General features: G+C 45.5%; 1 protein-coding gene across 1 annotated transcript in view; it reads right to left on the bottom strand.

The window, feature by feature from the left end:
- Window positions 1-11,598, bottom strand: part of SLC25A48 (solute carrier family 25 member 48) — a 72,880-nt gene extending 61,282 nt beyond the window's left edge. The window contains exons 1-4 of the mRNA XM_064279702.1: window positions 11,380-11,598; window positions 10,864-11,058; window positions 8,712-8,778; window positions 7,387-7,430 (exon numbers count right to left, since the gene is read on the bottom strand). Coding sequence (XP_064135772.1) covers window positions 7,387-7,430; window positions 8,712-8,778; window positions 10,864-11,058; window positions 11,380-11,598 — 525 coding nt within the window. The remainder of the gene's footprint in view (window positions 1-7,386; window positions 7,431-8,711; window positions 8,779-10,863; window positions 11,059-11,379) is intronic.
- Between the last annotated feature and the right edge of the window lie 2,273 nt (window positions 11,599-13,871).

Genomic DNA, 13,871 nt, shown 5'->3' with positions numbered 1-13,871 from the left:
ACATCTTTGGTTTTCAATACATCAAAGAGCTCTTTTGCAGCCGGTTTGCCCAATGCAATGCATTGTTTGATTTCTTGACTGCTGCTTCCGTGGGTGTTGATTGTGGGTCCAAGAAAAATGAAATCCTTGACAACCTCAATCTTTTCTCCATTTATTATGATGTTGCTTATTGGTCCAGTTGTGAGGATTTTTGTTTTCTTTATCTTGAGGTTTAATCCGTGCTGAAAGCTGTGGTCTTTGATCGTCATCAGTAAGTGCTTCAAGCCCTCTTCACTTTCAGCAAGCAAAGTTGTGTCATCTGCATAACGAAGGTTGTTAATGAATCTTCCTCCAATCCGGATGCCCCATTCTTCTTGATGTAGTTCAGCTTCTCAGATTATTTGCTCAGCATGCAGATTCAATAGGTATGCTGAAATGATACAACACTGACGCACACCTTTCTGAATTTAAACCATGCAGTATCTCCTTGTTCTGTTCGAACAACTGCCTCTTGATCCATGTATGGATTTCTCATGAGCACAATTGAGTCCAGAATTCCCATTGTCTGCAATGTTATCCATAATTCACTATGATCCACACAGTCAAATGACTGAGCATAGTCAATAAAACACAGGTAAACATGTTTCTGGTATTCTCTGCTTTCAGCCAGGATCCATCTGACATCAGCAATGATATCCCTGGTTCCATGTCCTCTTCTGAATCTGGCCTGAATTTCTGGCAGTTTCCTGTCAACATACTGCTGCAGCCGCTTTTGAATGATCTTCAACAAAATTTTGCTTGCATGTGATATTAATGATATTGTTCAATAATTTCCGAATTCGGTTGGATCACGTTTCCTGGGGATAGGCATAAATATGGGTCTCTTCCAGTCAGTTAGCCAGGTAGCTGTCTTCCAAATTTCTTGGCATAGATGAGGGAACACTTGCAGTGCTGCATCCATTTGTTGAAACATCTCAACTGATATTCCATCAACTCCCGGAGCCTTGTTTTTTGCCAGTACTTTCAGTGCAACTTGGACTTCTTCCTTCAGCACCATTGGTTCCTGATTCCATGTTACCTTCTGAAATGGTTGAACAGTGACCAATTCTTTTTGGTACAGTGACTCTGTGTATTCTTCCCATCTTCTTTTGATGCTTCCTGTGTCATTTAATATCTTTTCCATAGAATCCTTCAGTATTGTAACTCGAAGTTTGAATTTTTTCTTCAGTTCTTTCAGTTTGAGAAATGCTGAGCTTGTTCTTCCCTTTTGGTTTTCTATCTCCAGGTCTTTGCCCATGTCATTATCCATGCTAAGGTATGGATGAAACTTGAATACCTTATACTAAGTGAAAGAAGCTTGACACAGTAGGACAAATATTATATGATCCCACTTTATGATATATCTGGAACATACGACAACATAGAGGCAGAAAGTAGATTAGTGGTTACCAGGGGCTGGGGGAGGAGAGGTGTGGATTAAGGGGGGGTGGAGGGAGAAGATGTCCCTCCTATAATTGCTAAATCAAGTCAAAACACATTCTCAGGACCCACGGCATGCCAGTGCCCTAGTAGAAAAGAGCCATGAGAGCCAAAGGGGAGGGAAAGCATGCCCCTGCCCCACAGAAGCTAGTATCTCATAGGGTGCTAAGGCCCAGAGAGACGGGCTAACACTCCACACAAAGACCCTGAGCTCAACTTTGTAGACAGGTGGAGAAGGTCCTGGGAGAGTACGCTCATAAAAATGAGGGTCTTGGATGTCCGTATTTGTGGATGATATGATACTTTACATAGAAAACCCAAACCATGAGAAAACTACTGGAACTAATAGAACGATTCAGCAGAGTAGAAGGATACAAGATAAACACAAAAATCGGTTGGATTCTTATACATCAATAAAGAGAACGATGAAAAGAAAATCAAGAAAACAATATCGTTTATAATAGCCCCTAAAAAAATAAAATACTCAGGAATAAATCTAACCAGGGATGTACAAGACCTATACAAAGAAAACTACAAAACACTACTGCAATAAAGCAAAAGAGACCTACATAAATGGAAAAACATATGTTCATGGTTAGGTAGATTCAACATTGTGAAAATGTCAATTCTACCCAAGGCAATCTACAAATACAATGGAATCCCAATCCAAATACCAACAGCATTCTTTATAGATGGAAAAGTTAATCATTAACTTTATATGGAAAGAGAAGAGGCCCCGGATAAGTAAAGTATTACTGAAGAAAAAGAATAAAGTAGGAGGATTCACACTACCAGACCTCAGAACCTACCATACAGCTATGGTAGTCAACACAGCCTGGTACTGGTACAATGACAGACACATTAACCAATGAAACAGAATTGAGAACACAGATGTAAATCTATCCACCTACAGTCACCTGATATTCAACAAGGGCCCAAAGTCCATCAAATGGGGAAAAGGCAGTCTTTTTTAACAAATGGTACAGGTAAAACTGGATGTCCACCTGCAAAAAAATAAAACAGGACCCATGTCTCACACCATACACAAAAACTAATTCAAAATGAATCAAAGACTTAAACATAAAACCAAAACTATAAAGATCATAGAAAAAAAATACGATCAACCCTAGAGGCCCTAATACATGGCATTAACAGGATACACACCATAACTAACAACACACAAACTCCAGAAGATAAACTAGATAACTGGGATCTTCTAAAAATTAAACATTTATGTTCATCAAAAGACTTCACCAAAAAAGAAAAAAGAAAGCCTACAGGCTGGGGAAAAATTTTGGCTATTACAAATCCAACAAAGGTCTAATCTCTAAAATCTGCAAGAAAATCCAACGCCTTTACGACAAAAAGACGAATAATCCAGTTAAAAAATGGGCAAAGGAAATGAACAGACACTTCACTAAAGAAGACATTCAAGGGGCTAACAGACACATGAGGAAATGCTTGGGATCACTAGCCACTAGTGAAACGCAAATCAAAACCACAATGAGATACCATCTCACCCCTGGCATTACTGGCACTAATCAAAAAAAAAAAAAAAAAACCCAGAAAATAACAAATGTTGGAAATGCGTGAGGAGACTCTTAGGCACTGCTGGGGGGAATGCAAAATGGTACATCCATTCTGGAAAACAATATGGCACTTCCTTAGAAAGCTAGAGGCAGAAATACCATATGAGCCAGCATTCTCATTCCTAGGACTACATCTTAGAGAAATAAGCTGTCACATGAATAGACATATGCACACCCATATTCATTGCAGCATTGTTCACGATAGCAAAAAGATGGAAACAACCTAGATGCTTATCAACAGATGAATGGATAAACAAACTGTGGTACGTGCACACAATGGAGCACTACACAACAATAAAGAACAATGATGAATCTCAGAAGCATCTCACGACATGGATGAATCTGGAGGGCATTGTGCTGAGTGAAATAAGTCAATCACAAAAGGACAAATATTGTATGAGACCACTACTATAAAAACTTATGAAAATGTTTACACACAAAAAGAAACAATCTTTGATGATTACAAGGGAGGGTAGGGGTGGGGGTGGAAAAACACTAAATAGTAAAGTGGTAACTTTGGTGAAGGGTAAGACAGTACACAATACTGGGGAACCCAGCACAACTTGTCCAAGGCAAGGTCATGGAAGCTCCACAGACACATCCAAACTCCCTGAGGTACTGAATTACTGGGCTGAGGGCTAGGGACCATGATCTCAGGGGACATCTAGCTCAACTGGCATAACACTGTTTGTAAAGGAAATGTTCTACATTCTACTTTGGTGAGTAGTGTCTGGGGTCTTAAAAGCCTACATGTGGCCCTCTAATATACTCCACTGGACTCACCCCATTGGGAGCAAGGGAGAATGAAGAAAACCAAAGACACAAGGGAAAGATCAGTCCAAAAGACTAATGGACCATAAGTACTACTGCCTCCACCAGACTGAGTCCAGCACAACGAGATGGTGCCCAACTACCACCACTGACTGCTCTGACAGGGATCACAACAGAGGGTTCCAGACAGAGCTGGGGAAAAACGTAGAACAAAATTCTAACTCACAAAAAAGACCAGACTTACTGGCCTGACAGACACTGGAGAAATCCTGAGAGTACAGCCCTCAGACAACTTTTTAGCTCAGTACTGAAGTCACTCCTGAGGTTCAGCTTTCAGCCAAAGATTAGACAGGCTTATAAAACAAAACGAGACTAAAGGGGCACACCAGCCCAGCGGCAAGGACTAGAAGGCAGGAGGGGACAGGAAAGCTGGTGATTGGGAACCCAAGATCGAGAAAGTATAGTGTTGACATGTCGTGGGGTTGGTCACCAATGTTAGAAAACAATATGTGTACTAATTGTGAAATGAGAAGATAGTTTGTTCTGTAAACCTTCATCTAAAGTAGAATAATAAAAAAAAGAAGAAAAAAATACCCCCAGAATGTGCCTTAGGGTGGGAAAAAATGAGGGTCTTGGAGGCGAAAATCATGGGTGAATTTGATTTTTTATATTGAACTTTTCTACATTTCCCAGCTTTCCTATAATAAACAGATGTTACTTTTATTTTTAGCTTATACAATTTTAAAAATAAATTTTAAGTGCACAAATAATATAGAAATGTTGTTAGTTGCCATTGAGTCGATTTCGACTATTGGCCACCCAATGTGTTCTTTTAATAAAAAACATTTCAGCATTATGTGTTAGGCTGAAGCCCCCTTTGAATCACGCTATCCTGCAGCCCTCCCCCTCCTCCTGCCCCACCCTGAGCTAACTGTGGTCGATAGCATGGCTAACGGTTTGATAGGCATCCTTCTAAATGTGCTTATAGACATATATAGCCATAGAAAATATATGTGGGATATATTGTATATGTTGTATTGTAATTGCTCATAAACATTACTTTTATAATCCAAGAAATGTATTCATTTATTCAACCAATATTTACTGAAGAAGAAATACAATAATTGCCATTAAGCTGACTCTGATTCATGGTGACTCACGTGTGTTAGAGCAGAACTGCACTCCATAGGGCTTTCATGGCTGATTTTGGGAAGTAGATTGTCAGGCCTTTCTTCTGAGGTATCTCTGGGTGGGCTTGAACCACAATCTTTCACTTAGCAGCTGTATACATTAACTGTTTGTACCTATGTATAGCAGTCACTGTTCCAGTCTCAGAGAATTCAGCAGTGAGCAAAACGAAGCCCCTGCCCTCGTGGAACTTACAACCTAGTGGGGTCAAGTGAGACAGCCAATAAGAAATGATTCCCAAGTAAATACATATGTCAGATGGTGACAACAAGGAGGAAGATAAGGGATGGGTTTTAGGAAGGAAACTGCAATTTTAAACTGGGCGGTGGAGAAGGGTCCCTGGGAGATGTAGCCAGTCGAGAACTGGGCCTGCCTGGTCTCTTTGTTAAGCAGAACCATAGAGGTCGGCCTTGGAGTGGGAAAGGTTCCCCAGGCAGGACAACGATGTGGCTCTGGGGAGGGGTGGTGCAGGCCTCTCTCTCTGCCCTGTTTAAGGCTGGTATGAGGTCACTCTCTCCCTTGGGCCTCAGCTCTGTCCAGGTTGCTCCTGGGCAACGAATCTATAAAATGGTTGACCCCTTCCCAGGAGGGATCACGTTCCCAGTAAAGGTTGAGTGATCAGTCACTCAAGCAAATGGGCAAATGGTACATGAGGGAACTCAACGCAAGAGTAAAACCCAGATCACAGAATAATTTTCAAAGCGATAGAGCTAAGGTCTGCCAGCCTTCCTGAGTGCCCAGGGAGGCTGGCACCGAGGCCAGCAGCAAAGCCTAGATCTACAGGGTCTCCTATAAGGTCCCTGGATGGTGCGAACAGTTTGTACATGATTACTAACTTAAAGGTTGGCTGTTTGAACCCACCCAGTGACACCATGGAAGAAAGGCTTGGTGATCTGCTTCCATAAAGATTGCAGCCAAGAAAACCCTATGGAGCAGTTCTACTCTGTAACACATGGAGACACTGTGAGTCAGAATTGACTCAAGAGCAGCAGGGTTTCTTTGTATGTTTGTTTGTTTGTTTATAGGGCTCCCAATCTTTTTTTTTTTTTTTTCAATCATAGCTGGAGCTAGCATTTAGTATGTACCTACTGCATACTTGGGAAAACACTGGGCATCTCACGTAACTTACCTCACTGAATCTCTCAAATGCTATGAGGCAGGCACACTCTCCCCACTTGACAAATGAAGGACAAGTTCTCAAGGGGAGAGAGGAGAGGCATCTGGAGCTCAATGCTGAGAGCTGGGCCACTGCCTGGTCCAAGCCACAGACCCCACTGAGCTAACAGAGCAAGCGTACCCTGGCTGGCATAAGCCAACATGCATGCCAAAGGCTGGACAGGACAGTCAGTGGGCAGCCTGACATGGCAGGGATCATGCTGGATTAAGGCAAGAAGCCCTATCAGGGTGGTCATGAGAGAGAGGCAGACGCTCCACAAAGCCAGCCCACTGAGCCCAGTCTAGCTGGTCCAAATGCAGCTGAGCTTTGATCAGAAAACCTGGCCATGTTGAATCAGGCATTGTTGTTGCTGTTGTCATTGAGTTGACTCCTGACTCATGTCATCTGAGACAAGCCCCTTCCCCTTTCTGGGCCTCAGTTTTTACATCTGTAGAACAAGGGAGATGGGTGATCCCAATGCCAGATTGCCCTATCAGCTCCGGAGTCCTCAGACCCCATGTACTTCATCAAGTTGAAATGGTTTCCCATTCCGAACCCATGTCCAAACTCCTAACCTGACATCCAAAGCCTCTGAGCACTGACTGCCAACTGACCCTTCCTGGATTCTGACCCACAGCTGTTGTCAGACACCCGATGATACCTCAGCAAACCTGGCAATGCTGGCCCATCCCAAGCATGGCCCCCACCCAGCTTCCCCACCTCAGTGCCTTTGTCCATGCTGTTTCCTGTGCTTGGGTATCTTTTCTATCACCTGGAACCCGGCCTTAAATTTGTGCCTCAAATGCCGCCTCACACTTGAAGCCTTTCATGATTCCTCAGCTCCACAGGGACTTAGAGAAGGACACTCACCAGCCCTTTGGCCCTTCCCCACCAGTTCATGTCAACCTGGAGGCAGGAGTGAGCATTCACAAAAACAAAATCTCTGCCAGGTAATGAAGGTAGGGCCACTCCAAGCCAGGCCCCCTCGCACCCTGACCTCCATGGGCTGGCCACACCTCCTCGCACCCTGACCTCCATGGGCTGGCCACACCTCCTCGCACCCTGACCTCCATGGGCTGGCCACACCTCCTCGCACCCTGACCTCCATGGGCTGGCCACAGAAAGCCTGTCTGGGCTGGAGACTCTCTGGGGGACGAGGAACAGCAGGTGCATTCCTGGAGGCAGGCCCCTTTCTAAGAGGCAATGGACAATGTGCTACTGTACCTTGACTGTGTCCAGAGGGTGGCCAACAATGACACTGGCTGCACCTGTGGATGAAAGAACACTTGGTCACTCAGCTCCTGGCCTCCTGTCTTGCACCAGTTGGCTCATGGGACGGGACAGAGGACTCAGGAGCACCCATTCATTCACTCAGTCAGTGGCCAGTTGCTGGAGACCCCCATCATGCTAGGCAACATCCTAGGTACCAAGAGAGGCAGAAAAAATCCAGTAAAACCTGGGTCCTGCCCCAGGACGCAAGTAGCCCAAAAGAGGGGAGTGAAGAGAAAACTCAGAAACTGTTCACTTACCTGCAGGTTACTTAACTTCTCCATGCCTACTGTCATGGATTGAATTGTGTCCCCCCAAAAAATATGAGTCAACTTGGTTAGGCCATGCTTCCCACTATTGTGTGGTTGTCCTCCATTTTGTGATTGTAATTTTATGTTGAGAGGATTAGGGTGGGATTGTGATACCACCCATACTCAGGTCACCTCCCTGATCCAGTGAAAAGGGAGTTTCCCTGGGGTGTGGCCTGCACCACTCTATCTTTCAAGAGATAAAAGGAAAGGGAAGCAAGCAGAGAGTTGGGGACTTCATACCACCAAGAAAGCAGTACCAGGAGCAGAGCATGTCCTTTGGACATGGGGTCCCTGCGCCTGAGAAGCTCCTCGACCAGGGGGAGATTGAGGACAAGGACCTGCCTCCAGAGCCGACAGAGAGAGAAAGCCTTCTCCTGGAGCCTATGCCCTGAATTTGGACTTGTAGCTTACTAGACTGTGAGAAAATAAATTTCTCTTTGTTAAAGCCATCCACTTGTGGTATTTCTGTTATGGCAGCACTAGGTGACTAGGGCACCTACTCTTGTGCATATGTAGAGTGTGAAGTGGGCGTTATAATCGCACATACCTCATTCTTCCACTGTAAGGATGAAATGAGATAACCGATGTATTTAGCGGAGAGCCTGCAGGTGCAGATGTAGGATGCTCAAAAATGGGTGCTGTCACTGCTGAGTTTGTTTGCTTGTTTTTAAGAGGACCCATTTGAAAAGGTGAAGCACACGCTGGATTCTTTCACAGAGAAAAGATGCCCATCCACACATTGCTCACAAAGCCTGTACAATTCTGGAGGGAAGCAAGGCCACCCTGAAGTCACCCAGATTATGAAGTCCTTGTTATAGAAGTCAGTGACGGAAGCTGCTCTCCAAGACAAATTCTCCTTCCCACTGCTGAGGAAGGAAATGTCTGTCAGCAAAGGTGATTTAGCTAGGCCAGGGCAGCTAAGGGGTCCTGGCATATTAGATATCTATAGGGGACAAAGAAACCAGCTACCTTCAGAATAAATTTCCCCTTGGTTTAAAACCTCCAGACCCTTCTCATCCCCTCCTTCCCGCAGAACCTGGCAGAGGTAGACAGGAGATGGGCAGTGGGAATCTGGAGCTTCCTGGTGGCCAGAAGTCTCACTCTACAGGAACCCCTCGCGGCAGGGGAAGGACTGAGCTCTGACGGCTTCACCCGGCTTCTCCCATAGTGAGTGCAGGTATCCCTCAGCCTAGGGCAGCAGCCCCGGGTCCACCCTGAGCCAACTACCTTTCTGCCTGCTCATTAGCCAACCCATCTGAAAGTGAGAGGTTCGAGATAAAGATGGGATTTTCACGTCAGTGGTTCCCAGACCTTGGGTCCTCAGACACCTGTAAGATTTTGAACCAAACATGAAGGATGTAAGGGTGAAATGTGTCATGCAAGTTCATTAAGAAAGAAAACAGCTAATATTTGCTCCTAAGAGGTTATAAATGAGCACATGGGAAAAGATGGCAGCCTGTGGTGCCAGCCTTCCAGATGCATGGCCTTAGGCAAATCACTGCGTTTCTCTGTCTCCATTTCCCCATCTGTTAAATGGGCATATAATAATAATACCTACCTCACTGAGGTTGTTAAAATAATTTCAAAAAGTAATATATATGACCAGACACAAAAAAAACAAATCCAGTGCCGTCAAGTCGATTCTAACTCATAGCGACCCTATAAGACAGAGTAGCACTGCCCCATAGAGTTTCCAAGGAGCACCTGATGGATTCGAACTGCCGACCCTTTGGTTAGCAGCCGTGGCACTTAACCACTATGCCACCAGGGTTTAAGAGACCATATGTTGTATAATCCCATTTATTTAAAATGTCCAGAAAAGGTGAATTTATTATAGAGACAGAAAGCAGATTTGTATTTGCCGGGAGCTGGAGGTGGGAACAGGAATTAACTGTAAATGAGCATGTGGGATTTTATAAGGGGAATAAATGTGTTCTAAAATAGATGTATAGTGATGGTTATACCACTCAGTAAAATTACTAAAAATCATTGAATTGTACACTTGAATGTAGTTTATGGTACATAAAATATACCTTGATTAAAGTTGTTTAAAGAAAAAAAATACATTTAGCACTTGCAACAGCACCTGGGACCTAGTATTTGCTGTTAGAACGCTCATCATTTCGTAGGAGCAAAGGAAAAACAAAAGGCAGGCTAACATCCTCAAAGAAAGGACAAGCTCTGAATAAGGTACCATCTTCTACTTGCCTGTGAGCTGGGGAGGATCCTGGGGAGGACCCTCACTGGGGAGGGTCTCTTTGTAATCTGAGGCCTTGAGCTGATCTGACTCATCCCACCCTCCAAATCAAGCCAGTCCTTCTGAGGTTGTTCTGGTTACTCTGCCCAGAAGGTGTGAGAGCCAAGCCCTGCTGCCTCCTCCGTGTGGGGGTTGGGGGGCTGATTACCTATGTGGGAGGGGGTACCGGAGGGGAAGGGCCTGTTATCATACCTAGTTTGTTGCTCTTTTCTTTTCTTTTTCTCCCTTGCAAATCTCTGGGGCCTCTTTCATGCCTAGAATATTCTGTGGGGCACAAACATGCCAGCAGTAGCCGCTGCCTTAGCACCCCAGTATTTTTATTTTTTCTTTGGAGAGGGGGTTGCATTTGTTAACATCCTTTTTTTGACGACTCTCTTGGATGGGGCTAAAGGAATGGTAAGTTTTTTTTTACAACAAGTAAAGTCCCTCAAATGCTCCCCCTCCCACCACCACCACCAAATACCAGAGAAAGGAGGAGGGATAGATGTATTGGAAAGAGAAAAATAGAGAAGCCGGAAAATAAATGCAACTGTTGCCCAAACAAACCCATCCCAGGCTCGGGCCAACAGTGCCTTGAGGGGAGGCGATGGATGATAGCCGCTAAAGAAAGGGAAACTTTCTCTTAGCTGGCAGTCTACCAGCACTCCCAGCACTGTGCGCTCTGCTCCCTTCCGTTGAGGATCTTCTTAGGGGCCTCCCACCACCCCACCCCGAGCCCTGGGGCCAGCAGCCAACTGCCACCCTTACACACAAGTTCCAGCGAGCCGCGTCCCCAAATTCAGGTGAGAACCGAGTCACCGAAGGGTGTGTGCACGCCTGGACGCTCCGTTGGTTGTCTGCTCTGAGGCGCGGTTTAATCATTACCGGATCAAGTTCAATGGGTTCTAACTTTGGGGCAAATCGGAAGCTCGGGTCGAATCCCTGTGAAGTTTTCAGAGTTAAGCTCCCACTGCAAGCTGGGAAGACCACCCAAGAGGACGCGCCGCGTCGGGGGACTCCCAGCAGCAGGCGGCGCGCACGCCAGGGCGCGTGGTGGAAGTGCACCCGGCGCAAAGCTTCCTAACACAGAGCAGTGTGTGCAAACTCGGCCAGCGCAGCGCTAGGCCCGGTCCCTCTTTGTCTTTCTGGCCCAGAGGGTTCCTGAAGCGCACTCACCTCCGATCCAGCCAGCCGCAAAGTCTTCCAGCTGGAAGCTGCCCATGGCCAGTGCCGCGCGGCGCCTCGTCCTCCCAGAGCAGGGTCAATGCCCGCTCAGTGTCCGCCGGGCATGGTCCGCGCCGAGCGCTCCAGGAAGAAAAGTGGTGACTTGGGCACACTGCAGATACTGCTCCAAATCCAGTCACCAAGTCAGTCACCCCCTGTGATCGCTGCTGTGCTCACCTCTCCAAGTGCCTGCAGGACTCTGACATCACACTCCCAGTGGACTTTAAAGGCGCAGCGAGCAGCCTGGGCGAAGGCGGTACATCCCAGGCCCAGAGAGGCTGGGGCCACCAAATGAATTTCCTTAACCCTTTTCCCTGTCTTCCTCTCCCTTGACCACTGCTGAGCCTCAGCGTCTGTGAGGCCAAAGAGCCAGCCTGTGCCTGTAATCGCGCACATTGTGTCCCACACCTGAACGACATTTTTGCAAAATTCATTACAAGAGGTAGGGAGGGAGACTTTGCCCAGAGAGGGCAGGAAGTGTTTCATTAGAAACTTCTAGGTCTTTCTGTAATGTGATTATTTCCCTGTGAAGAAACACCCAAGCTTAAGCTAAAACAGCACTGAAAGAATTCTAGCTCATGTCTGATTCTAAATCAGAAGTTCTTTCTGATTGAAAGCCGTTGACAGTTTCAATATAAAATACACACCACATATGATTTTCCAAACCAGTTTTAGAGTTTAGGGACTCTTCCCCCACCCCTAGTTTCTCTATAGCCCCCAAGTTCAGAACTCTATCTATTAATGGATAATTGAAATAATGCGTGGAAAGCAGGATGCCAAAGGTCAGGCTGGAAGTCAGCTCTAAATAAGTATTCCTGTTGCCATCAAGTCAATTAGGACGCACAGAGACCCTACAGGACAGAGTAGAACTGCTCCATAGGGTTTCCAAGGAGCAGCTGGTGTATCAAGCCACCAACTTTTTGGTTAGCAGCCGAGCTCTTAACAACTGCGCCACCAGAGCTCCCAAATAAGTGTTGTTGTTGTTGTTAGGTGCCCTGGAATCAGTTCCGACCCATAGCGACCCTATGTACAACAGAACAGAACAAAACAAAACAAAACAAGGGAGTCAATTCTTCGGTCTTCCTATTCATCGTCCAGCTTTTGTATGCATATGAGGCGATTGAAAACACCATGGTTTGGGTCAGGCGCATCTTAGTCTTCAAATGTTAGCTATCAATAATGTCCAAAATTTTCTAAGCAATTAGTATGCTACTCACTGTGCCTAAGCTTTGTCCGCACAGCAACTCTGGGAGGTGAGTGCTATCATCATCCTTACTTCATAGATGAGGGAAATGATGATATATTCAGTATTTGTCTTGTATATTTACACATCATCATAATATATATAATATGTAGATCTTAAACTTTTAGATTGATAGACCCTCAATCAATCCCAATGGAAGCAACAGCCAAGAAATCAAACAATGTATTACATTGGGCAAATCTGCTGCAAAAGACCTCTTTAAAGTGTTCAAAAGCAAAGATGTCACTCTGCGGACTAAACTTTACCTCACCCAAGCCACCCAGGCCACGATATTTTCAATCACCTCATGTGCATGGGAAAACTGGACAATGAGTGAGGAAGACCGAAAAAGAATTGATGCCTTTGAATTATGATGTTGGTGATGAATATTGAATATCCCATGGACTGCCAGAAAAACAAACAAATCTGTCTTGGAAGAAGTACAGCCGAAATGCTCTTTAGAGGCAAGGATAATGAGACTTTATTTCACATACTTTGGACATGTAATCAGGATTGACCAAAACCTGAAGAAGGACATCATGCTTGGTAAAGTAGAGCGTCATCGAAAAAGAGGAAGACGCTCAGTGAGATGGATTGACAGAGTGGCTGCAACAATGAGCTCAAGCATAACAACGATTGTGAGGATGGTGCAGGACCGGGCAGTATTTCACTCTATTGTACATAGGGTTGCTCTGAGTTCGAACAGATTCAAGGGCACCTGACAACGACAACAATATAGATATAAGTATGATACAGAGTGGAGCAGTGGTTAAGCAATTGGCTGCTGGCTGAAAGGTCAGCCATTTGAACCCACCAGCTGCTCTGCAGAAGAAAGATGTGGTGGTCTGCTTCCGTAAAGACTATAACCTTGGAAAACCTATGGAGAAGTTCTACTGTGTCCTCTATGGTCGCTATGAGTCGAAACCAGCTCAACAGGAACAGGTTTGGTTGTCTCGTTTTGCTTTGGTTTACTACTTCTGTTTCTCTTGTTGAACCCTGACTGACACACTCATCTTATAAATAAGGAAACTAAGGCTTAGAGAGGTTAAATGGGACCCCATCAAGTCAGGGAGTGTCATTTCCACAGTCATAAAGTGGTGGAGTAATTCTAGGAACAACCCAGAGATTGCTCTGGTCCTCTTTGGTCTCTCCCCACAACCCTCTCTTATCCTGCCCCCCATCCCATGCAGCCACCCCTCCTGAATTGGCCTTTGGTGGGTTGTTCACGTTCCCCTGTGCCTGCGCCTTCAGGCCCAGGCAGCTGTGGTCTCTCTCTTCCCATACCCTACTCTTGGGCAAACATGTCTTTTTGCCCACCCCAACTATGTCCACCCAGTTCCCTAGGCCCAGGACAAGTGCCTGGTGGCCCAGAGTCATATCTAACTTTCAGGCCTAGCTCACCCAGCTTCCTGGCACAGCCTGTACT

Source organism: Loxodonta africana, chromosome 2 (assembly GCF_030014295.1).
Source record: "Loxodonta africana isolate mLoxAfr1 chromosome 2, mLoxAfr1.hap2, whole genome shotgun sequence".
Taxonomy (NCBI): domain Eukaryota; kingdom Metazoa; phylum Chordata; class Mammalia; order Proboscidea; family Elephantidae; genus Loxodonta; species Loxodonta africana.
This window is presented reverse-complemented; position numbering and strand designations above follow the sequence as displayed.